This window comes from Mus caroli, chromosome 10 (assembly GCF_900094665.2).
Source record: "Mus caroli chromosome 10, CAROLI_EIJ_v1.1, whole genome shotgun sequence".
Taxonomy (NCBI): Eukaryota; Metazoa; Chordata; class Mammalia; order Rodentia; family Muridae; genus Mus; species Mus caroli.
In genome coordinates, this window is record NC_034579.1 from 71,084,584 (window position 1) to 71,109,143 (window position 24,560).

General features: G+C 51.8%; 1 protein-coding gene across 5 annotated transcripts in view; it reads right to left on the bottom strand.

The window, feature by feature from the left end:
* Positions 1-324: 324 nt before the first annotated feature.
* Positions 325-24,560, bottom strand: part of Col18a1 (collagen type XVIII alpha 1 chain) — a 117,348-nt gene continuing 93,112 nt past the window's right edge. For 3 of the 5 annotated variants that reach the window (XM_029482478.1, XM_021174912.2, XM_021174915.2), the window contains 27 exons: positions 22,887-23,018; positions 22,256-22,318; positions 21,463-21,489; positions 20,543-20,578; positions 20,119-20,190; positions 19,826-19,861; positions 19,476-19,565; positions 18,479-18,508; positions 18,345-18,371; positions 17,961-18,023; positions 16,912-16,986; positions 15,977-16,003; positions 15,724-15,777; positions 15,296-15,370; positions 13,615-13,683; positions 12,918-12,960; positions 12,356-12,418; positions 8,715-8,758; positions 8,209-8,337; positions 7,572-7,716; positions 7,419-7,492; positions 7,006-7,137; positions 5,724-5,756; positions 3,782-4,030; positions 2,987-3,184; positions 2,330-2,445; positions 325-1,552 (listed from right to left, as the gene is read on the bottom strand). In XM_029482478.1, the coding sequence (XP_029338338.1) occupies positions 1,339-1,552; positions 2,330-2,445; positions 2,987-3,184; positions 3,782-4,030; positions 5,724-5,756; positions 7,006-7,137; positions 7,419-7,492; positions 7,572-7,716; positions 8,209-8,337; positions 8,715-8,758; positions 12,356-12,418; positions 12,918-12,960; positions 13,615-13,683; positions 15,296-15,370; positions 15,724-15,777; positions 15,977-16,003; positions 16,912-16,986; positions 17,961-18,023; positions 18,345-18,371; positions 18,479-18,508; positions 19,476-19,565; positions 19,826-19,861; positions 20,119-20,190; positions 20,543-20,578; positions 21,463-21,489; positions 22,256-22,318; positions 22,887-23,018 (2,316 nt within the window). In that variant the 3' untranslated portion in view covers positions 325-1,338. The remainder of the gene's footprint in view (positions 1,553-2,329; positions 2,446-2,986; positions 3,185-3,781; positions 4,031-5,723; positions 5,757-7,005; positions 7,138-7,418; positions 7,493-7,571; positions 7,717-8,208; positions 8,338-8,714; positions 8,759-12,355; positions 12,419-12,917; positions 12,961-13,614; positions 13,684-15,295; positions 15,371-15,723; positions 15,778-15,976; positions 16,004-16,911; positions 16,987-17,960; positions 18,024-18,344; positions 18,372-18,478; positions 18,509-19,475; positions 19,566-19,825; positions 19,862-20,118; positions 20,191-20,542; positions 20,579-21,462; positions 21,490-22,255; positions 22,319-22,886; positions 23,019-24,560) is intronic. The other 2 variants (XM_021174913.2, XM_021174916.2) reach the window with 1 other exon arrangement.

The window sequence follows — 24,560 nt, forward strand, 5'->3', positions numbered from 1 at the left end:
ATACCTGCCTATATATGCATGCTTCTGTATACCACACATTCATGCATTCCACTGTACACCTGTGCACACACACATGAATGGTCCCATGTGCAGTCTGTACCCATCCAAACCTGTGGATATACCCACCTGACCATGTACATCAGTGTACTCATACACATGTGTCTGCCTGTTCATGTGTGTGCACACAGGCCGGTATCCATGTACACACGACTATATCCATGCTCACCTGTGCTCCCTTAGCAAGTACAGGAACGGAGGCTCCCAGGTCTCATCACAGGTGATTCATCCTTTTTGTAACAGGGAAGGCAGCTTATAAACCAAGCGTCCGGTATAAAATGTCATTTTTATTTGGTGCCTCTTTGAAATGGCATCATAGCACACATTGTCACAGAACCAGACCCACTGGATTGTCCCAATCCTTGGACAGCAGAGCCTGAGGCAGGCACAGTGGCTTTGATTGGCCACTTGTGACCCTGGGCAAACAAGTCCCTCCATAGGACAAGTGCTTCGTGCGGCTGCTGTGAGATTTCTGGACTTCAAGCTGATGTCCAGCTTGGGCTTGGTTGGGGTTGGGTTCTGCTCTGAACGGGATCTCAGGGGTCGCCAGAGAGGCCAGTCTGAGAGACAAACCTGAGGATGGGCCCCATGTCACGTCTGGCCCTCGGAAAAATGAGCACGCAGGCTAAGTCTGGCCACATTTCCTGGCCTCTGCCCATGGTGACGGGATGGGGTCAGATCTGGGGTCACAGTGAGTTACTGAGCTTGGGAACCTCCCCTGGCAGGGAGTGTGGCTGCAGGAGAGTGGGGCAGTCAGGAGAGCTGGTTCCCACTGCTCAAGCATGAGTAGACCCAGTTACCACCTGGATGAGCAGGTGCCCGCCTGTATGCCTGGCACAGCCACTGGGCGGTGAGAAGGGAGCCTTGGACTGCCTGCCCTGTGCTGTCCCCATGGCATGTGACTGTTGTATGAACGATCTGCACAGAAAGATGCCAGGCTAGACAGAGTCTGCAGGTCTGAGGCAGCAACTGTAGGGCATCAGCCTCCTGTGGAGACCCAGCTGTGGTCCGACTTCGCCAGGAAGCTCTACCAAGCATGGAGGAAGAAGGGACTGTGACACAGGCTGGCCAGTTCAAGTGGGAGAGGAAGGGCAGGAAGTCTGTTGTAAATGTTTTAGAAAAATATACTCTTTGGCTTCCTTTTATTTCTTGAGGATTACATAAAAATGGGAACTATACAGGATCGTATCCCAGCCAGGGCCCTGGGTGCTGACTGGATGCTCCCTGCACTGTGTCAAAGTTCTGCATGGCCTCTGTCTGCCACCCTAGCTGGCAGAGGCCCTATTTGGAGAAAGAGGTCATGAAGCTATTCTCAATGCACAGGACGATGTAGCTGTTGTGGCAGCTCGCAGCTTTCTGTTCCAGGAGCCTGCCTGACAGCAGGGAGGAGGCCTGACCTGTAGCCCCAGTAGCTTCAGTCCGCCATGTCTCACAGTAACTCTCCATCAGCCTCCGCCCACTGGGGTCCGAGCCGTGCCATACGCTCTTCTGCGGCCTGCAAGGTATACAGACTGTTAGCTACCTGGACACCACTAAAGCCGAGAAGACGGAGGCCAGCTGCTGTCTTTGGAAACAGCAGGGCAATGAGACAGGAAAAGGCCCCTGTGACGTACAGAACTTAGGTCCACCTCTCAGATGTGTAGCCTTGCAGAGGAAGAGGGTGTTAGGGATGCAGCCTGGGCCAAAGGACCTCAGGGCTGGCTTTCCGGAAGCCTTCCTTGATTCATGCTAAGAGTGAGCTCTGCTACTGGGACTTAAGTCATTCAGCTCGTGTAGGGGCCAGGAGGGCCCTCGCGGGTGCCTCCTGGAGAAAGCAGATGGTCAAGACTCGTACTGCACTAGACACATGTGTCTAGCTCCCCAAGTCACCCTTCAGAGAGCAGGGACATTGAAGCAGGTGTCTCGGCTGGCAGGTGCAGAGACGTGGGTACAACACCATTCTGATGACAGTCCAGCTGTTGGTCAACAGTTCAGGTGCCTTCTGTAACCAAGGGCTATGCTGGAGAGCTGCCTTCCAGGATCGGTACTTTTCAGTGGCATTTACATGGCTGAGCAGTATAGCTGAGTAGTCACAGGTGATAACATAATCAGCTACGGCTCAGGTGATGACATAATCAATCTGCTATGGCTTTGAGGGTACCCACAACCTCATTGCTTAGACATACCATGATCATCTATTTCCATGTTCTAGGTTCTATGATTTTATGTGCAGACTGTGTCAGTCTAAAGATTGAGGTCTTGATCACATCTCCTAATGCTGGGGGGAACCTACCAGGCTGGGTGTCTCAGGACATCTCTGCCGTCAAAAGAAAAGATGCGGGCCCCGGGTTGCAGTTGACCCTGGGAGCCAGAAAACAGGGAGTCCCAGCTGGGAGATAGCACCTCGTCCTACAAGAGACACAGCAGGGGCATCAGTCACTCATCACATCAGGTCAAAGGAATGACCGTCAGGGAGATCACAAGACACCAAGGAACACATGGGGCTGGAGCATAGAGGGTCCCTTCTCCAAGGTAGGGCCTATCACAGTGAAGCCCACAGGTACCCTTACAAGCCTGAGACTGTAAGGGTACCCTTACAAGCCTGAGTCTGTAAGCCCACACCATGGGCCCTGAGAATCCCAGCTCTCTTTATAGGAAAGATCCAGGAATAGAGTCACGTGATGGGTCCCGTGGCAGAAGGGCTAGGCTAGGTGGCACAAATAAATGACTCCATGCCACTTTGGGCTATATGGTCAGTAGCACAGGAACCATTAGAAAGGCCCATGGAGAGGAGCCAGGGCCCTGGGAAGGGCAGGGATCCGAGGGGCTTTGTAGGGAATATTAGAGGAATGGTTAGCCCTGCTGTGAATTCACATTGGAGACCAAGGCCTGGGTACAAATGGAGACAGACTTTTGGCCTTCCAGAACCTTCAGGACAGGTTTCACGTACCTTCAGGTTAACGATGGGCACAGACCCCCGGTCAGCCCGGCGCACGATGCTATAGAGATCCTGTAGCCTAGAGGACAGGAAAGCCCGGAAGGTGCCCGACAGCCCCACGGCTCGGGCTTGCTGGAAGCACTGGAAATCTGCTCCACGGATACCACGCATGCCTCCAGACAAGGGGGTGTTCAGTGCCACCAGGTGGAGCTGCCAGAAAGGTCATGTATGGTCACATCATAAGCAGCGTCACAAGAAAACCTCTAGTCTGTGGCCTACATACCCACAGCAAAGCGCACATAGGCAGAGTCCACGGAGGGATGAGACCAGTCACTTTAGTGACAACCTTCAAGCAACCCTCTCCTGGGCTCTCTTAGCCTAGAGCATCAAAGGAGAGTCTCAGGCACGGTGATGCCAGCAGACCCCCAAGATAGTCCCTGATATCCCTTTTCCTGTGAGCAGAGACAGGGGCCAGCTCAGCCTGTTCCACCCTGGCTGTAGAGTAGGTACTCTCCATCCCTGGCTGCCCCACCCTCTGTAGGACAGAGGCACAGCAGGTACACAGCCCACTGCCCACTTATCTGCTGTATTACAGACTAGCAGAGACTGGCTCTTACGTGCTTAATTTCATTGATAACCACTAAGTCACCAGAGATAAGGCCTAAATGATGAGCAACCTTTATCAGTCAGAAACTTACCTATAGATCCCTATCCAAAATACTCCCCCACTGGCAGCTCTGGGGTACTTCCCTCTGTCCTGCCAGGACCAGAGCTGGATGGACACAGCCCTAAACCCTGGACACTCACCACTGGCTGAAAGTCCTGATGAGTATGAGCAAGTGAGGAGGTGGGGCGGGCTGGCGGCAGGTGCACATAGGAACTGTGGTGATGTGGAACTCCGGGGTAAGGCTGGCGGTCTGGCAGGCGCGGTGGGTTGGCCAGGATGTCATCTGCTCGCCAGGGTCGTGCCGTGGAATAGGAGTACTCCCTCCGGGTATACGGACTGCCCTCGTGAAGCTGGACCAATGGGGGCTGCAAAGCAGCCACCTCATTGCCCTAAGAAAGGACACACACGATGCCTGGAGCAGCTCCTTACTTGAGATATCCCCTTCCTCGCTCTATTCTGTGCTCTTAGGCAGGACCAGGCTGGGCCTGAGGTAGTAAGAAGGAAGCTGTACCCTGAGCTCTGGGGTACAGGCTTGAGCCAGGTAGGAGCTGTCACAAGTCGTTTGAGCTCACTGAGAGGTTGGCTCTGGGGCAGCCCCCTGCCTCCTATTTCACACCCAAGCATATTTATCCCAGAGCAACCTCCAAGGTCTGTGATGTTTTTTCTTATTTTAAAAGAAATATTTGGGGGTTGGAAAGTTGGCTCAGCAGTTAAGAGCACTGACTGCTCTTCCAAACGTCCTGAGTTCAATTCCCAGCAACCACATAGTGGCTCACAACCATCCATAATAAGATCCCTGGCCTCTTCTGGTGTATCTGAAGACAGCTACAATGTACTCATATAAATAAAATAAATCTTAAAAAAAAAAAAAAAAGAAATATTTATTTAATGTATATGAGTACACTGTAGCTGTCTTCAGACACACCAGAAGAGGGCATCAGATCCCATTATAGATGGTTGTGAGCCACCATGTGGTTGCTAGGAATTGAACTCAGGACCTCCAGAAGAGCACTCAGTGCTCTTAATCACCTAGCCATTTCTCTAGCCCTGTGAGGGTTTTTCTATGCTTGACCCAGGGAATGGCATTACTGGAGTAGGTGTGGCCTTGTTAGAGTAGGTGTGTCACTATGGCCATGGGCATTAAGAACCTCGTCCTAGCTGCCTGGAAGCCAGTCTTCTCCTAGCTGCCTTTGGAACAAGATGTAGAACTCTCAGCTCCTCCAGCCCCATGCCTGCCTGGATGCTGCCATGCTCCCATCTTAATGATAATGGACTGAATCTCTGAACCTGTAAGCCAGCCCAATTAAATGCTGCCCTTTATAAGAACTAGCTTGGTCACAGTGTCTGTTCACAGCAGTAAAACCCTAACGAAGACAAAGGTCCCTTGTCTGGAGATGGCCCCACTCACTGTGGTGTGGAGGAAAGAGAAGACCAAAATAGGCCAAGAGTGAAACGCAGTGCCCTGAGCACAGCTAGAGGTCAACATTTCCAGCAATAAGTGCACCCACAGTGGGAGAGAGAAGCTGGAGGGTCAGCTGTGGGACACTCGGCCATGGGGAGAAAGCTCAGTGGGGAACTCCAGTCGGTGCCCCAGTAAGTTTCTGCTGGAAGCTCTGAGTGCCTAGTTTAGTGATGGCATTTCTATTGGTTGCTGTTTGTTTTCTGTTTTACTTGGAGGCCTCACCCAAGGGCCTCTCTCTGCCCACGACTCTCTTGGGAACTCCAGCTGGCTGCCTTAAAGGGTCCCCGCCTCCCAGCCATCAGTTTCTGCTGAGTGTTTTGAGTACTCCATTTAGTGAGGCTTTGTTTTTTAATCTATCGGCTGGCAGTTATTCTCTGACTTTGGCTCGCTGTGTACTTCGTAAACCCACTCCTTAAATAAAGGTATAGGAGCTGATTCTTTGCACTGCCGGGACTCAACACCAACTGCCAGTGACACACACAGTTGCTTCCCGGAGTGACTGCCAAGTAACGATGCGAATCCAGAGGCACAGACTCAAGGCCTGGCCTTCCTGTGCTCCGTGGCCCGTGCTATCTTCTAACAGCTGAACGGAGGGAAAAAAAAAACAAAACACTCCTTACCGTGCCTCGAGGGAGGGCTGTCCGGGCCTCCAGCTGAAAGGCAACAGCAAGGGTTACTCCAGCATGCTTCCGGGCCAGGGCCTCTCCTCTGTCACCCTCTTCCCACAGCCCCTCCCCCTGGAAGAGGCCTGTCCAAACAGGGATGTGACTGTGCCCCACTGTTTGGTTCCAAGTGAACAGTGGGTACTGGTTAGACCGAGAGTTGATACCATAGACTCTTCTCGGGCAGATGGGAAGGAACTGCAGTGCAGGATAGGCCTGCCAGGCACCTAGAAGCTCATTCATCTTGAGGCATCCTAGATTACTCATCATTGTGGTATTTATTTATTATTATTATTGTGTGTGTATATGTATATATAAGCACACATATATATTATATAGATACATGCATGCATAATATATATGTACACATGCTATGGTGTACATGTGGAGGTTGGAAGACAACTTGGCAGAACTGGTTCTCTCCTTCCACCTTTTACCCACGTTGGCAAGTTTGTGTGGCGCATGTCTCTACCCACTGACCCACGTGGCCATCCCCACCGTGGTGTTTATATAGTGTAGCACTAGGATACAAAGCATAGGTAGCCTACATGCATCCAGAGGCCATCAGGCACCAAGATGAGGCCTAATACTTCATCGCATTAAATCCCCTTACAGGATAGCTCAAGGACATCGCCATGAGTCACCTGGGGGCTTGGGTTAGGACCCTACCTCATGCTGTGTTGCTGAAAGTAGAATCTGACCTCTTCCCCCAGGGCTAAAGGTTTGAACCTTGGGGCCATTTGTCTTCCTGACAGCAGAGATGATGTCACCAGTTGCCTGACATCTCTGCCACTATACCTTCTTCACCACAATGGGCCGTACCTCAAACCATGAGCCCAAGGAAACCAGTCCTCCCTTAAGGTGCCTCAGGCCCCTCATGCTGGGTCTTTGGTCTAACCAACAATCAAATAAGTAATAGAATGTTCACTTGCTGCTAACTCTAATAGGAAGCAGAGGAACCCGCTTACTATTCTTTTTTTTTTTTTTTTTTTTTAGGTTTTTCAAGACAGGGCTTCTCTGTGTAGCCCTGGCTGTCCTGGAACTCACTTTGTAAACCAGGCTGGCCTCGAACTCAGAAATCCTCCTGCCTCTGCCTCTGGAGTGCTGGGATTAAAGGCGTGCACCACCACGCCCGGCTCCCGCTTACTATTCTTGAAAGTTTTTATTCTTTAGAAGATTTAAAGAAATCCTTCCATCCCGTTATGAATATTAGAGGGGAGAGGGCCTCCTGAGAACTCACCAGCACCTTCCGGAAGCCATTTCTAACGCGGACATAGAGCTCTTCCCTCTCGGCCACAAAGATGAGCCAGCCCTCCGGCACCTCCCGGATCTTGTCCAGCATGGTCTGGTATGTGGCCCAGATCCTCACCTGCTGGAAGCCCCAACCCAAAGTCCAATATGAGACCCACTGCCCAGAGCATCCAGAGCTCCCAAGATTTCAGAGGCCAGAAGGTGACCCTGGGTAGGTATCCTTCTTTGTCAGGCTGTCCCCAAGAGGAGTGAAGGTTCTAGAAGTAAGTACCTTGGGGAGCCCATGGTTCAACAGACACCGATCGCTGCACCCAGCAGACTGATGGCGACAACTTCCTGACATGCCATCTGCCTCCCCACCCCTACTCCAGATTGTCAGACCTTAGTTAACTGGACACTTACCCCAGCAGAGGCACCCATGGCTCCTGGGGGACCTGGAGGACCAGGTGGGCCCGGAGGACCAGGAACACTGACAGCTACAAGAGAAATCAAGTTGAGAACTCCCAACCACATGAGCAGCCCTCAGGGACCCAGACCCACACTCCACATTCTTACTCTGTCTGTGAGGGCCAGGGAAGGAGGGAGGTCCGGGAGGTCCCGGAGGTCCCGGGGGACCCTGGCGACCCTCATAGCCAATGCCAGGAGGTCCCTGCGGGCCAGGAGGGCCAGGTGGTCCCTGGATGCTCTCTCCCTTTGGACCCTAGGAACAACAGAGAAGCCATTCATTGTACTGGGACTATCTGCTCATAGCCCCAGAGCTGGAAGTAGCCATTGAGATCTATATAAGCCCTGCCTACCACAGGGCCCCTTTTTGCTGGAGATATGGTCCCAGGACAAAGGAACAGCCCCAAAGCTTCCCAGTGTACCAGTCAGAAGCTAGGCCCGTGGTTCCTTTGAGTCCTCATGACACCTATCATGCCCCACCCCCGGGGTCTGCTCAATGCTGCTCAAAGCTAGGGACGGCAGCAAAAGAACAACCATGAGGCACAACTGAGGCTAGACTGCCCATGTGCTCACCCAGCCTCACGCCCATGGAGAAGCTAATAAATAACGTGGGGGTCTTGGGCAGCCGAGCTTGCAGGGTTTGGTCTGAGTCTTTCAAGGTATACAACCAATGTCCCTTGTCTGTGCCCAAGTCCACAGGGTGTGGACACCTACAGGAAGCCTGGGGAGAGAGGGGGCTCAGGCTTACCGGAATTCCAGGGTATCCAGGTGGGCCGGGTGGGCCAGGTACACTTGAGCTGAAGAATCCACCACCAGGAGCCCCAGGTTCTCCCCTCTCTCCTTTCTGTCCAGCATCCCCTCGGTCTCCCTTGTCCCCCTAAAATGGTTATCGGCGCCAGATGAGGATTATAGGTTGGCCCTGACCCCATGAGTCATGGGCACCTCCTTGGTCCTTGATGCTTTCCCCGCCACCCCAGATCCAGCTCCGCTCCCACCTCCTACTGCATCAGCTTCACCCGGACTGGCAAGGGAGGGACAGGGAGTGTCCAGATGGCAGGACACTACCAAGAGGCCAGTACTCCTCATGGGAGAAGGAAGAAAGTGGTTTTGTGGCTCAGCGTCATTAGACACTTGTCAGCAGGGACAAAGGCACCTGTCTGGACACCAGCCACCCAATGAAAGGCACCTGGCTGGACACCAGCCACCCAACGAAGACATCTACGTTCCCCTAGCTTGATCAACAACCTCACCTACCTTCATTTCCGCTTCCAGGTGGAAGAGGTCAATGGGGAATTGCCCTGCAGAGGGTTGGGGGGTGGGGGTGGGGTAGGTTAGGATCGTACTGAGACAGCAGCAGACTGTACTAACTACACAGCTTATACTCCCCTCCCCCACCCCGCCTGCCTTCCTTGATTTGTGTAAGGACCACACATTTTCTTAAATTTACTCCTGGTTAATGGATTTTTGTTGTTGTTGTTTCAGTGTTTTTGGTCATGGTGTTTTGTTTGGTTTTGTTTTGTTTCAGAATTGCATTTGTAACTGTTCATGACTGACCAATGGCTTTTCTGATGCTCTCCATCCAGGGGCCTGGAGAGATGCGCTCCCTCATTCTGACAGTCACCCACAGATCCTCATGGTGGGTGTGCATTAGAGACCTGCTGTGTTAACTGCCTTCCTGCCTTAGGCCCCTTGCTTCAAGAAGCCTGGTCCTGTGCCCTCAGGCATAAGGTCTCAGCAGGACCCAGGACTCCTCCTCTGAGCCATTTCCTGTTTGTTGATGCTTTGTCTACAGAGAGGAGGAGATGTTTTGGGCACTTGAGAGAAGTAACTTGACCTTTTTTTGATCTTTGTTACTTCATACATAAATAAAACATAACTCCATTTATTTCTGTCTCCAGAACACCTTCTTGTTCTCATCAAATGTGATGTGTGGTTTCTAGTACCTTGGGCGGAAGGCACAGAAACATTCCATTTAAGGCCTGTAGTTCTGTGAACAAAGGGTTAACTCATTCTTTCAGGGATAGCAACCTTGGGTCACTTTTGCCTGTTGCTGCCTTCTTCAGAGTCCTTGCCTTGTGGAATTACTGTCTGGTGGCCTCTTGCCACTATGTAAGATGGTCCTGAGCAGTGATTCATAACCCCCATGGCCCAGGCATCTTACAGGAGTGTTACCCGGGATCGGAGGTGACAGCTGTCACTAGCAGGACCTATCCTAGGACCTCTGTAGAGTTAGGTCATGGTCTACCAGACCCTATGACCTCTGAGGGAGGTGTCACACTGACCCAGCCCATTGGGAGCTTGGAGGACACAGCTATTCAGGCTTCAGCAGCAGCAGCATCCCAGGCTGCCTTAGGGGTCTTTTGTTTCTCCTCTGACTTGCAAGCTGCCTGGACCAGGCCCCCAAGGCAGATGCTCACTCCCCACCGGTTCTTCCTCTACATTCATAAGACTGCCTCCCACTAAGCCGGCAGAACTTGCTTCTGCCTGCAGGGACTGGTCCCTGTGGTTGGCTCATAGCCAGAGGTAATGTGGACAAGCATTGGTGGCTGCTGAACTCTTCTGTCTCCAGGTTCCATTTCTCAGATAACAGCTGTGATGGTTTATATATGCTTGGCCCAGGGAGTGGCACTATTAGGTGTGGCCTTGTTGGAGTAGGTGTGGCCTTGCTAGAGTAGGTGTGTCACTGTGGGTGTGGGCTATAAGACCCTCATTCTAGCTGCCTGGAAGCCAGTCTTCCACTAGCAGCCTTCAGATGAAGATGTAGAACTCTCAGCTACTCCTGTACCATGCATGCCTGCCTGGATGCTGCCATGTTGCTGCCTTGATGATAATGGACTGAAGCTCTGAACCTGTAAGCCAGCTCCAATTAAATGTTGTCCTTATAAGAGTTGTGTCATGGTGCCTGTTCATAGCAGTAAAACCCTAACTAAGACAACGGCCTTTTTTCTGTCCAATTTCCTCTGTATCCTGAGGCTCTGCTATTGTAGACAAGTGAGTTCATTCAGTTCCTGGATTGTCCTTCCAGACTGAGTTTGATCAAGATGAGCGCTGTTCTATTCCCAGTCATGTTTCCCAAGATGTCCTTGGTCACAGACACATTTGTCTGTGGCACACCTTGCTGGCCATCACTAGCTCCCTTCTCCCAGGACAGTTCCCTCCATCTCCACCCTCTAGCTTGCCTGACCTAAGGGAGTGGTCTCCCTTTGTCTCTCTGGGCAGCCAGCCCCCTCCCATCGTGGCTGTCAACAGAAGCACACCTATGCTCAGCCACTGAAAACCTGGGTTTAAATCTATTCTGTCTTCTATTTCCTCTGTTGCCCCTGCTCTGAGTTTCTTCCCCCTCATCCTGATTTGCATCCAGCTTTCTTCTGTATTCTTGTTATTTATCTTTCATCAGGCATCCAGCTGCACATTCTTGGTCTTGCCAAGTTCAGCTGCACCCTTGACCCCAGCTAAACATCAGAGAGATGCTCCGGAAAGTCTGGGCCTGTGGCTGTGCAGCCTGGATTCTTCCTGCTGGGTTGGTCAGCTGTTTCCCACCTCCCAGCCTTTTCTGGAACTGCTTGTCTCTCCCTGGAGGCTGGCACGGGGCACTGGGCTGCCTGATGCTCAGGCTACCCCCTCTTTGGGCAGAGTCATCCTGAGAATCTGGCATGAATTCTAATGTGGAACATCAGAGTCCGCGCCCTCCCCCCCCCCCATGCCCTGAAACACCCAGGACTTCTGATTTTACTCACTTCTTTCTCCATTGGGGGGGGGGGGGGAGACCATCTTTTGACTGTGGGAAGCACGGCAAATCTTAGCTTTGGAAACGGAGCGATTTTGCCCTCAACTGCCGTTTTCTCTTTGACTCTCCAGTGACAAGCGTGCCGGGTGACTGTCCTATCTTTCCCTGGGGAGCTTCTCTCTTTCTGGCTTTCCACTGGCTAGGTGCTGAGCTGGCCCCTCACAGCTTACCCTTACCCTGTCTCAGCAGGTCATGTTCCCTGGTACTCTGAACTCTCACATCCCGAGATTCACCCAGACAACTCTCTTCTCTGAGATGACTCTCTTTACTTTTTAGGTCTGGGACATGGTACTCTCTAATCTTGATCCCAGCATGGTAACTACTTCCTAGGAGGCCTAGGTACCTGGTCTTCTCCTCTCTCTCTGTCTCTGTCTCTCTTTCTCTCTCTGGCTGGTTCTTTGTTCAAGTGTCTATGTCTTCCTTATAATGCCACACATAGTGAGTGCTGTTAGCTCCAGCATGGTTCTACTTTGCTTTGGCAGGAAGGCTCCCACTAGCACAGGCATGCTAACGCTTTTGAGGGCCACGGGGAGTGGCGCGCCAGCTTTGTATGTTTGGTTGGTTTGTTTGATTTTTCAAGACACAGTATCTCTGTGTAGCTTTGGCTGTCCTAGAACTCCCTCTGTAGACTAGGCTGGCCTCAAACTCAGATCCTCCTGCCTCTGCCTCCCAAGTGCTGGGATTAAAGGTGTGCACGCCACCAACACCCAGCTGAGGCTTCTCAACTCTTATCCTGCTTTCCTAGATCGTCTTGGTAGAGGTTGGTCAGATCAACATGGAAGCTGGCAGGGAATGCCCTCTGCTCACTGGGAAGAGCAGCCCTGCTTGTACCTACCAGGGTGACAGGAACATTCCACTGAGCCGCTCCTCCCTGCAGTCCCCACCCCACCCCGCCCCAGGCCCTAGCCCCAAGCTGAAAGGCTGACTGGTATCCCTAAATCCAACTCTAATCAAGACTTGGTAAGCTGAGAAAGTGTTTTGTCCTTCCAGAGGCTTGGACAGCAACCATAGTATAGTGGATGTCTAGCACCCCAAGGGCTCTGGTGCCCAACTCTGGAGCTGGCTATACCCAACAACCCTCAGCCTCAATGGTGCAGAACATGCTCACCTGGTGGCCCAGGTGGGCCCACCTCTCCTTTGTCACCCTTTGGTCCTGAAGGCCCCTGCACACCTGGAGGGAGAAACCCCAAAGCTATCAGGGAAAGCCCCTCCCACCAATGTCCCCAGCCCTAGCTGTTGTGTGCACATGGTGGGCCTAGACCAGGAAGGCTGCGGGTGGATGGGGGTGGGAGAGCAATGGTGTGTGTGAGGTGGAGGAGATCAAAGCTGTATGTTGGGGGAGGGGATGCCACTGCGCTATGCCCTTACTGATGGGTAGGACTGTTCCTGCATCCATTCTGAGAAATTTTGAGTGGTCACCCCCAGCATCAGTGCCCCTAGTTAGACTCCCTGGACAGCCGTCGTGCCAGATGTGTGCACTACTAGAAGTAGGGTATGGTTGCAGACACAGCCTAGCTAAGAGGTACTCAGGAACAAGATACTCAGAGCTAGCAGAGTCAAGTTCCACAACTTCCTTTTTCCTAACCAGTTTGACATTACTATCCTGATACCATCTCCTTCCTGCCAGAGCCCCAAACCCCCAAAGACACTGTGAGCCCCGAAGCCCTCACCCTGCTGTCCTGGTAGTCCAGGTCGGCCAGACTCCACAAATGCCTACAAAGAACAAGTGGGTTAGGGGGGAGGGGGAAGTGTGGGTGAGGGTCAGTGCTCTAGAAAAGAAGACAGACTACCAAAGTCCCCAAGGCAAAGAACTCCCAGGGCGCCTCCCCAGGGCCAAGGAGCGCTGAAGTAAGGACAGGGTGTATATATCAAAAATCCTAGGCACTGGAGAGATGCCTCAATGGTTAAGAGCACTGACTGCTCTTCCAGAGGTCCTGAGTTCAATTCCCAGTGACCACATGGTGGCTCACAACTACCTATAATGAGATCTGGTGCCCTCTTCTGGCATGCAGGCATACATGCAGGTAGAATGCTGTAGACATAATGGAGAGAGAGAGAGAGAGAGAGAGAGAGAGAGAGAGAGAGAGAGAGAGAGAAATCCTAGTCATGGTGACCTGTTCCCACAAATCACCTCTTCCCTTGCCAAGTTTAGTAAAACTGGGGCACCCCCCAGGACCTGGATCTGGGACCTCAGTCCTTCTAGCTTGAGACTGTCTCCAAGCCCCAGAGTTAAGATCCCCTCCTGTGTGGGATCACTACTCATCCACTGGCCCCAGGTGCAGGCTACCCAACAGACCCATCCTAGAGACAATTCCAAGGCCAGCAGCTGTCAAGAAGCCGATATAGAATGAGTCTCTGGCCACTTACATTGCTGTCATAGATGGGCATCCCAGGAGGACCTGGGGGTCCTGGAGGCCCAGGCGGGCCAGGCAATCCCTGTGGAGGGACAGAAAGCTCTGGTTAGTCAAGGTCATAGCTGAGCCATCAGTGTAGTCTAGGGGAGCAGACACGGGCTGAAAAGCAGTTGAATCAGAAAGCTGAATACGTTTGATGATGTAAAAACCAAGAACGCATTTCTGACTCTGGTCCATGTGCCTAACTGAGGGAAGCCTAGGATGCTCTCGAGCCACATAGGGCCACATGAGCTGTGGATAACCAAAGTACAAGGGGTCCTGCTTCTCCTGAGATCGCTAGCTACAAACTCGGAGCTAGGTCGCTCAAGAAGGCTTTGGCATAAATAAATGATTCAAAGTATAAAACAGCCTAGCCCAAACTCCAGCAGTCACACGCTGTCTCTTCAAAGATCCTCCATGTAAGCCCTGGGAGCCCAGGTAAGGAACAGGCATGAGCAGGGCTTCTTCATCCCAGGAGGGCACCCTGCATTGCCTGCCTTCCCCAGGACAACTGTGAACATCTGTATACTGGCTGGCACTTCTGGCTGAGGGGTACACAGCTCGCAAGGAGCAGTATTCAACCTGATTTTTTTAAATCCTAACTGATGGGCTGGAGAGATGGCTCAGTGGTTAAGCGCACCGACTGCTCTTCCAGAGGTCCTGAGTTCAATTTCCAGTAACCACAGGGTGGCTCACAACCACCTGATGCCCTCTTCTGATGTGTCTGAAGACAGCGACAGTGCACACACATACATAAAATAAATAAGTCTTTTTTAAAAAAGTCATGACTGAGGATAAAATCCAAGAGGCAGTCTTTTGCATTCGGATGGGCGTGACTGGTCTGTGACAGTGCCGGTCCTGCAGCTCTGCAAACTCTGCAGTTTGTTCTCGATTTTTGCATGGTGTTGTAGGCATTAGTCTACAGAGAAGGCAGCTGACAAGAAACCCAGAGCAGCAACAACCAATCAGGAGTGCAAACTCTCTGAAATACTTATATCTGGGTTTCCACGACCATCTCTGCTCTGGGCAAAGCAGGCAGGAGGCAGGAGCTACAGGCTGGACGCAATCACGCTGGGGAAGTCCCTGAGTCTCTAGGTGGCTGCAACCAGTAGAAAGGCAAGAAATGCCATGAAACAAAACAACAACAACAAAAAAATCCTTAAATTCCTAAGGCAGCAGATGTTTTAAAAGCTATAAAGCTATAGCTTGATGGATCCAGAGAAGGGATGTCGTAAGGTCCTATCCCATGGTTCTCCTCCTCCTCCTCCATCTCCTCCTCCTCTTTTTTTTGTTTTTTGTTTTTTGAGACAGGGTTTCTCTGTGTAGCCCTGGCTGTCCTGGAACTCACTCTGTAGACCAGGCTGGCCTCAAACTCAGAAATCTGCCTGCCTCTGCCTCCCAAGTGCTGGGATTAAAGGTATGCGCCACCACTACCCAGCATCTCTCTTCTGGTATAGCAGACATGTTTGTGCATGTGTAGTTGTGAATGTACCCACATAGTATTTATGCAAAGGGTGCCTGTCAGGACCAAAATGTCTGGTTACATCACCAGATACCTGAAACAGCTCAGTAGATGAGCTGTGGGGGGCTTTGGTAGCCAGACTTGGTCCCTGGTGTTCCAAGCCGCCACCCATTCACCATTACAGGACACTTACCCTCATGCTGAACCCAAGGCTGGCATCTCCAGGCTCTCCTTTCTCTCCCTTTAAGCCATTCGTTCCAGGTCGACCCTGGGCAGGATAGAGTAGCAGAGCTTCTTGGACACTGGACACAGCCTGTGTACATCCCCATCCTTCCCATGGTTAAGGCGTCACAGTCCAGTCCCCGTCTACCTCCTGCCCAGAAGCTAGGAGAGGCAGGATACTGACTACAAGGACCCAAGTCAGAGCCCCCTCTTTGCCCTGGGCCTCCTACCGGATGTCAGATGAGATGTTCTCTTAGCCAAGTACATCTCTGACACATATTAAGACACTGGACACATAGGTATGATAGCTGTACCAGGGGGATAGGCAAGCCCAGCCCTCTGTAGCCCCTGATGTCCTCCTCCCACTAGGTCCCACTTGTAAGGCCACCAAATCCTCACCGGCCGTCCAGGGAAGCCAATTTCACCCTTGTGCCCAGGTCGTCCATAAGGACCCTACAGAGAACAAGCAATGAGTCAAGAGATAGGCGGAGCCACCTAGTGAGGAGGGAGGGGCCACCCCAGGAAAGAACCAGGACTACCATCATTGAGGAACTGTCTGTTGCCATCTGGTGCAACCCACCCCATGGTTTTCAATGCTGCAGCTGATACAAACCCTGGGCTGTGAACTCAGTGTAACGAAAGCACTACTCACCGGGGGTCCTCGAAAGCCTGGCTCTCCCTGCACAGAGAATCAGAGGTACATTAGGCAGCTATAGCTCACCTTGCCGACTGCCTCCCAGAGTCCTTGCTGCACCCACGTGGATGTGCTAGACTGACAACTGAGGCGGATAACCATGCCAGCAGGACAGGTGGACACTAGCATTAGGGACTAGGTCCAGCTTAAGGCACATGAATGGTCCTTAAGTCCCTGAGAGTGGGTTCAACATCCAAAGCATATAGCTAAAGCCACTCAGGTGTTATTCAGCTCTAGAGCCTTGGAGAGCAGAGAGTTCTCTGGGCCTGGGGAATCTAGTGTTATTAGATCACCTTCTAACAACACTGTAAGCCAGGGAGAATCTATTCCTCAGAGGCACCAAAGCTTTCCAAGGCCCTTCTCCCAGTGCCTTCTTGGAAGGCCTGCAGGGGTGGGAACTCCAAAGACAGTATGAGGAGCAAGTCCTAGCCAGCCAAGCACGGTCTTGTGCTCAGCTTCCTACAGATTCAGGTCCACAGGAAGGGGGAGGTCTAGATATCTGTTACCCAGGGTAGTTGGATGCCTGCCCATGGCGGGCAGGCCGCAGACCTTGGTCCCCTCTAACTTCCATAGAAAAAGGCCCGGCAGAAGACGGAGCACACTGGGCCATGGTCAATATCACTAACCCTCCTATAGGTGACATCAGCTAACAGTACCAAGGGATAATGCAATCACTGGCAGGTTTGGGAGCCGTCAGAGCATACCCAAAATGGTTCCAAGGGACAAAGGAAGGACAGATTGAGGCTGTGGAAAGCTGGGAACCCTATTCAGGAGAGGTCTGAGTGCATCATGATCTTGCCTCTCTTATCTATTGGAACACACACACACACACACACACACACACACACACACGCTGTCTTCACAGTATTAGGGAACCCCAAACTCATTCTCACCTTGGCTCCCTTCTGGGGATGGCCCAGAGCTCTGCCATCAGGACTAAAGATAGTGCCTGGCTCTCCCTTCTCACCCTGGAATGGCAAGGCAGGAAGGACAGGTCAGGGCTCAGCCACTGGTCTTCAGATACCCACACAACAGAAGCAGCAAGGGGGTCTTGGTCTACTATGGGGAGTTTGACCAGAGTGCTCTGAGATAGAGTAATAGGAATGGCATATCCCAGTACCCTCAGGGCCCAGCCTGCCCCTAGGGCCATCATCTGGGTAGATAACATAGAATATCTTGCCTGTAGCAGGTCTGTGCAGTGTTTCGGGAAATATTTTTAAAAAAATGGACCCGCCAACTCTCTGAGGCTAGCCCCCGCAGCATCTGGCTCGCTTGTCCCAAGAGCTACTAGTTCCCTCTCTGCTGTAATTCCCTATAACCGGCAGTCCCACATTCCAGTAACCAAGTAAATCAAAACTCTTAGAGCTTAATTAACCAATCAGATTTATGTATCAATTTGGGTTGGAGAGATGGCTCAGTGATTAAGAGGTTGAGAGCACTGACTGATCTTCCAGAGGTCCTGAGTTCAATTCCCAGCAACCACATGGTGGCTCACAACCATCTGTAATGGGATCTGATGCCCTCTTCTGGTGCGTCTGAAGACAGCAACAGTGTACTCATATATATTAAATGAATAAAAAAACCTTTAAAAACAAAAGAAAAAAATATCACAATTTACAAGATGCCAGGACAGTAATTTCAGAGCCAACGGATACTGATAAATGCTTGATTCCAATTATTTCTAACCTCGTGAAATCATAGCTATTTGTGGCTGGTAAATGCCACGCAGATACAGGTCCAAAGCCATCTTGGTTCTTCTCTCTACCCTCTGGGATACTACCTCTCTCTGCAGCTCCTAGCCCTGCCCCCTTTTCCCCATCCAATCACAGACCTCCTCTGCACTAATGTAATTGGACATGGAAAATCCTGTGACAGGACAGTGCAGCAATAAGGCTGCACCCTGGTTCCTGAGAAATGAGCAGAAGGCACCCCAGCCCCTTACCTTGGGCCCCGGAAGACCCTGCTCGCCTTTGGAACCCAGGTCACCCTTCGGTCCAGCAGGTCCCTGTAGTGACAACCAGATTGCAATGAGGATCCATGACCCAGTGTTCCTTAGTTCTTGTAACGCCCATATCCCTTGCCCTGTGTTTGCTCCCTGGTCACGTGCCAACCCTTCAGAGTCCTGAACAATTACAGGTGACAAGGACACCATGATACATCTTCCAGACCTTATTATCTTCCCGATAGCATCATGTCCTCAAGGATAGTGACTGTCTCCACCCAAGCTTACACTGCTGTCCTGTGTACAACAATAACATAGCCCACCCCCAGCCCTAGTGTCAGGGTGTCCTGGACAAGCATGGACCTCGGAAACAAAGCTACTTACAGGAAAGCCTGCGTACCCTGGCTTGCCCTGTGGAAAGAAGGTTACCATGAGTTTTGGGGACACAGTTCTCCCTGGTGTTCTCACCCAGTCCCCCCCTGGACCCTCTGTGGACTTACAAGTAAGATGCCACTCACCTCAGGTCCTGGTGTGCTCACTATTGCTCTCTGTCCCCACATCACCAGGAAATACAAAGTAGAGGGGAAGAAAAGAAAGGTGCCTTTGAGTTGAAAGTCACCTGGTGCCACATTAGCCCCAAGCTCATCAAAGCTAGCCCAAAGTGGAAGTTAGAGGAAAACTGTTATTTTTAGCGATATGCCTGGGTTCTCTCTGCAGGTGCCCAGCTAACAGCTGACCCATTTTGTGGGGAGTCCCCCTTCCCAGCTTGGGGTTGCTCTCCAGTCCTGTTACATAGAGATCCTGCTGCATATGGTCATCCTGGGGAGGTAGTGCCATCTACTGGAGGCCTTCCCCTGTGCCTTACTGACATGCCAATGTCCCGGGAATAAAGAGCTGCAGCTTTTGATCTACCCTAGTCTCAGAGCCCTTGACCTTGCCCCGCCCCCCTCACTGCAGCGCCACCTTCTGTGGTGTCGGCCTGGCCCAAGCTCTCTTGTGACCACTCACAGCCTTGCTTTCAGGACTATATTGTGGCCATGTCAGAAATGAGGGAACAGAGACTCCAGAAGGTGAAGTAACCAGCAGGGATCATAGGTGACATCTACAGCTGGGACTTGGGCCTAGTTACAAGCCCAACTGTGCTCTGGCTCTGTTCCTGGGAAGCCTCTCCCCTACCTTCTCAGCTCCCCTGGGCCCTGCATCTCCTACCCAGGCCCTGCAGAAGAGTGAGCCTGGGCAGCAGCTTGGCTTCTGGGTTCTGTGGTGGGGCTATGAGGGACCCATTTTCTCTGGGGCTAGGCCCTTTGAGTATGTTGCTACAGCCACCACAAAGGGGCAATGGTAGCCTTTATAGCCAAGAAGGCCTAGACGCTTTGGCAAGGAGAGGACCTGTAGCCAACACAGCTTTTTCCCGAGAAGCCAGAGCCTCTCATGTCCTTTTGATGAGGCAGTTGGACCATCTTTAGGCAGTCCCTAGACCGAATGATGAGCCCTGCAGCACTCCAGTGCACTTACATCCTCATTTGACACATAGATCACAGGCCCTGGAGGTCCTGGAGGGCCAGGGAGGCCCGGGCGGCCCACTCCATCTTTTCCTGGGTTTCCCTGGAAGAAAACGGCAGCAAGGTGAGCATTTCAGTTACTGGCCAGGACCCCAGAGCCCACCCATAGTCCAGGTACTAGGTTTGTAGAGAGAAGCTGAGAGCTATCCCCTGCTGTCTTAAGGGTCTCTGCTTAGCTCTGATATTATATGGGCAGCTGGGTGGTTTGGGCCTGGGCCTGGGGCATGATGGGATTTCCCCACCCTGAGGTCGGGACAGCTCAACTCTTTGTCCGCTGTGTAGCTATGGCTAACAGATACTTACCTTTTCTCCCGGCATCCCTTTCTCTCCTTTTGGTCCCTGAAGAGATAGGAAATGAGTCATTATAGGCAGAACCTTCAAAGACCAGGCTACCTGAGTTTGGCTTCCAATGCAGACAGGGACTCTGTGTTTCCTAGAGCCTTGGAGACTAGAGATAGGCACTCAAATCCCTGACCAGACGTGGCTCCGCAAGGCACAGTGTAGCAGGTGGGGGACACAGAGCCAGGATACCCCAAGGGCCACCTTGGATGCCAGTTCTCTTCCTGGGGGCTTCTTTTCTATGCCCCCTTACTCACCGGAGGTCCAGCTGCACCTTCTCTTCCTGGGGGACCAGGGATGCCCTGGGCTCCGTCTGCTCCAACTTCTCCCTGGAACAGACAAACAGAAGATCCAGAGTCAGCCCTACAGCCAGGCAGCAGAGACTCCTACAGAGGAGGCTACAGCACCCATGGGCATGACCATCACCTAGGTTTCTTCTGGTTCAAGCCCTGGATAGAGAGTAACACAGCTTTCCCTTGAGCGACGAGGAAGATGGGGTGAAGGAAGGATGGTAACAGGGAAGGGGGGAGGGATTTCCCCCAAATGGGTGCAGGGGTCTGTTGGTGTGCCCTATGACAAGGACTTAATGAGGGTATGGCCTATGGGTCTTGATGTCTGGTCTCTTCAGGCCCCTCTCTACCCCCAGAAGACAGTGTCCCCAACCCTAGGTGAAGTACCTACCTTGGCTCCAGGTGGGCCTGCCACTCCAGGATCCCCCTAAGTGGACAAAGGGTTCCATAAACTTGGGGTATCAGCTGGCCCACCCTCAAACCAAGATACATTCTCCTCTGTTAATCATTTAGGACTCTCAGCCCCAGCACTCCTCTTGAGGGTCTAGAATCCTGGGTGATTAAGCTGGGATCTTGAGGCCCATATTGGTGAAAGGTACAAAATATATCCCAGCATCATGCTGGTTGGATAGTTCTGGGTTTCATAAAAGCAGGCGGCAGGTCTTATCATCTCCACTATTAGAAACAAGGCCTCTGAAGTAACTTCTTAACATTAAAAAAAAAAAAGTCCAGTACAGACCCATCTGAAATTCCAGCCTTTGGAAATGCCCATCCCATGTTTTGTAAATCACTCGTGCATGCGCGCGCGCGCGCACACACACACACACACACACACACTTCTAGAAGGAGTCCAAGCAACAGCAGAGGCCCTGGTGAGGACTATTCTGATGTTCTCCACCCTTACCCCTGCCCTGGGGAGCCTGACTCAAACCTAAGGGAAGGAAAGGGCTATGGGGACAAGTCTATGGGTTGCTGCCCCCCAAGGATGACATGGGAAGCTGAGAATCAAATTCTCAGATTCTGCAGGACACACCACCCTACTGTCCCTGAAGCTGAGAACATAGCGGGGGTGGGGGTATCCCTGGGCTCTTCAAAATCCTAGTATGCTTCAGATGTATGAAGCCAGGAATCTCAATTTATGGGCTTTTCAGAAAGATAGGGTATGACCCCACTAACGCTCAATGCACGGGAAGGGGCATGTGGTTAGTTTTCTATGAAGCCATCGGCTATATTTATAAATAAACTCCCATGCTGAAGTTCCACAGTAGTCATTGGCTAGGCAGATCTCCAGGAGAGGCCTCCCCAACTCACCTTGAGTCCCAGCGACCCCTGAGGTCCCTGTCGGAGTACAGGAAACAAATGTTAGTGAGCAGATGTGCTTTGTCAGTCCTCGGCTGATTAGCCCTTTTCAAACCTCCGGTACACAAAAGCTCTCAGCCGGCCTTCTATTGTAAAAGTTATCTCCAGGAGCAACTGAACTTTGGTAACAAAGTATCCGGCTGAAAGATACATGGGGATTCTTTCTGTTGTTCTTAAGACCGGGTCCAGATATGAATTTGATTTACAATAAAAGTATATATATAAAAGTTACAAAGAATAGCAACGGCAACAATAGTTACTTTTAACTATGATCACAACAGTAGTAGCCCTGGAGACGGGAAGTCAGCCTGGTGTCCTCCAAGGCCAAGGCATACTGTGGCTCCTCGGGAAAGGGCAGCAGCCTCAGGGAGGAGTGGTGTCCTGGATGGGGCCATTGAGTGTGTGCGTGCCTGCACTCAAGTGCCTTGATGTCCCCACCACTTGAGGACTTGAGCTCTTCTTTGCTATACATAGGTCAACAGTGAACTAGGAGCCCCCTACCCCATGACCCATTAACTCCAGTTACTCTGGCCAAATAGCTGCCATTTTCTCAAACAGACAGCGTGGAGGGAATCAGATAGGGAAAGGCCTATCTGACACCCTCTCTCCCTTACTGGGGACAGTTTGGAGTCGGATCTTTCTGGGGGTGGAGGGTACTGTGGCTCATATCCCGGAGCTGCTGGGGACTCCTTGCCCTATATGAGGCTACACCAAGAACACCCCTGACCTGACTCATGGGTAATACCTGCAGCCCATCAGAGCTTCGGGCTGTTGTCCAGAAGGGAATTCCAGAGCCTTCCATATCATCCTGAAGGGAACATAAAAGGGATGTTTAGTCTCTGACCCTTATGAAGAAGGAGCCGTCCCTGAGGCCTGGAAGATGGCAGGGGGTGGGGGTGGGGGTAGGGGTGGGGGTGGGGGACCATGGATAGTTGTAAGAGCTTGGGTTATGTGGGAAGACAGGGAGGGACATGGATGGTTGACAGAGCTTGGGATGTGTGTGTGTGGTAATCAAACCCTGGTGGGTAGGTATCCTGCTCAACCACAGCTCTCTGGTTCGTGTGTGTGTGTGTGTGTGTGTGTGTGTGTGTGTGTGTGCAAGAGAACAGTGTACCTGGGTACATAAGCAGGTTTCAGCAGCTAAGTATGGAAGTATGGAGGGGCTAGGAACAGCAGCCACAGACATTGGGTATAATGTCTGTGCCCAATCTGAGTACACTGAGGCCAAGCCAGCACTGGGCCAACCCAACCAGGCATTCAGGGCTCAGAAGTGGGGGCCCAAAGACAGTGACAGAAGAACCCCACATGGTGACAAGAGCTGGGCCCTGCCTAGAGAGCTGTGAGCTTCCTGGGAGCCAACAGTAACCCAGACTCACGAATCCAGCAGCAAATCCTGGTCCTGGTGGCCCTGGAGGCCCTGGAGGTCCTGGAGGTCCAACTGGCCCAGGGGATCCAGCCAAGCCAGACTTGCCAGGCATACCGATGGGCCCAAGGTCTCCTTTGCTCCCCTGCACACACAGAAGGACAAGGTCACCCATCTTGGCTCTGGGCTTGAGCAGAAAACTACAGGCAACCCCAATGAACATGTACTTACAACACTTGTCAAAAATCTCAAGATGCAGATTAAAAAATAAATAAATAAAAAATAAAAATCACATACCACAAGGGCATACCAACAAACCCTTGGTTTAAAACAACAGGGCCAAGTGACATTTACAGGCACACAAACTTGACAGTGTAGCTTTGGCCATAACCCAAGATTCACAAAAGCAGCCATACACCACACACAGCCTGTTACCTTGGATCCTGGCTGCCTGACAGTGGGGACAGGGACAGGGATGGCAAGAAGCAGGAAAGGAAGACAGACAGGCCATTGGAAGGGAGAGGGAGAGAAAGCCTCAGGGTGGGTCTGCATGGGACCCTGTAGCTACAAAGTGATTTGGAGAACATAGTCACAGGTATGATTATGACTTTGTGAGACTGAAGACTGTGAGGAGCAGAAGCAAGCAGGCATGTACAGGGCTTATTAAGGGGTTCGAAGCACCAGATCAAGAAAGCAGACAGAGGCAGGAACACTTGGAGGCCAGGTAGTGAGGCCCTACTCCAGAAGGCTCTGCTCTAAGCAAGTTAGCACTGAAGTTGGACCTGGTGGGCCAGCATGCCCCAGGGACCCTTCTGGTGCCAATTCACCTCGATGAACTAAACAGTAGGAGAGATGCCCTGAGCCAAGCTAGATACCAACTTTCCTATAAAAGGTCTAGCTGGGTTCAAAGCTAGCCTGGGCTACATGAGCTGCTACCTCTACTAACAAGTTCCTTTGTGAGTAACGAGGATGTAAGTAGGTATAGGATCTCCAGCTGCAGAGGCAGCTAGCTATTCAGTTGCAGGGGTGTACCTAGTAGAGCTGTCGGCTCTTTAACCACCCTCTTTAACCTCAGTAAAATGCTTGTTTTATTTATCCTTCAAGACCCTCTGTGTGTGTAGACACAAGTGCATGTATCTACACATGGACAGACCAGAACACCAGAGGGCAGACACCAGTGTCAGGGCAGATAAACTCATATGGTATAAAGAAAGAAGTGTGTGTGTGCCCATTTGCACACTCGACCCAATCAGCCCATCTCTCTTTCATCTTCTTCTGACATGTTTGTCTATACCTCTGATACCTACAATCTCTTCTCCCCACTGGGTTTTCCTATCACCCCAACTCTCTAAGTGCAAGCCAGGATGCCTATCAGAACACAAGAGGAGCAGCATAGCATTCCCTGTACAGCCATAGCTAAGGATGCTGGGAGGACCATAGGGGCACTATGCTGAATCGGGCAGCTCTGATCCTGAGGTGCCTGACTGAGGTACCCCAGGAGTTCCCAGGGAGCCTTCCCTTATACCTGCCCACTGAGTTCCCAGGGAGCCTTCCCTTATACCTGCCCACTGGGAGCTCATCTTCAAACCTGACACCCCTGTTTCCACTGCCTTAGTTGAATAGAACCAAGGAGAATCTCTCTCTCTCTCTCTCTCTCTCTCTCTCTCTCTCTCTCTCTCTCTCTCTC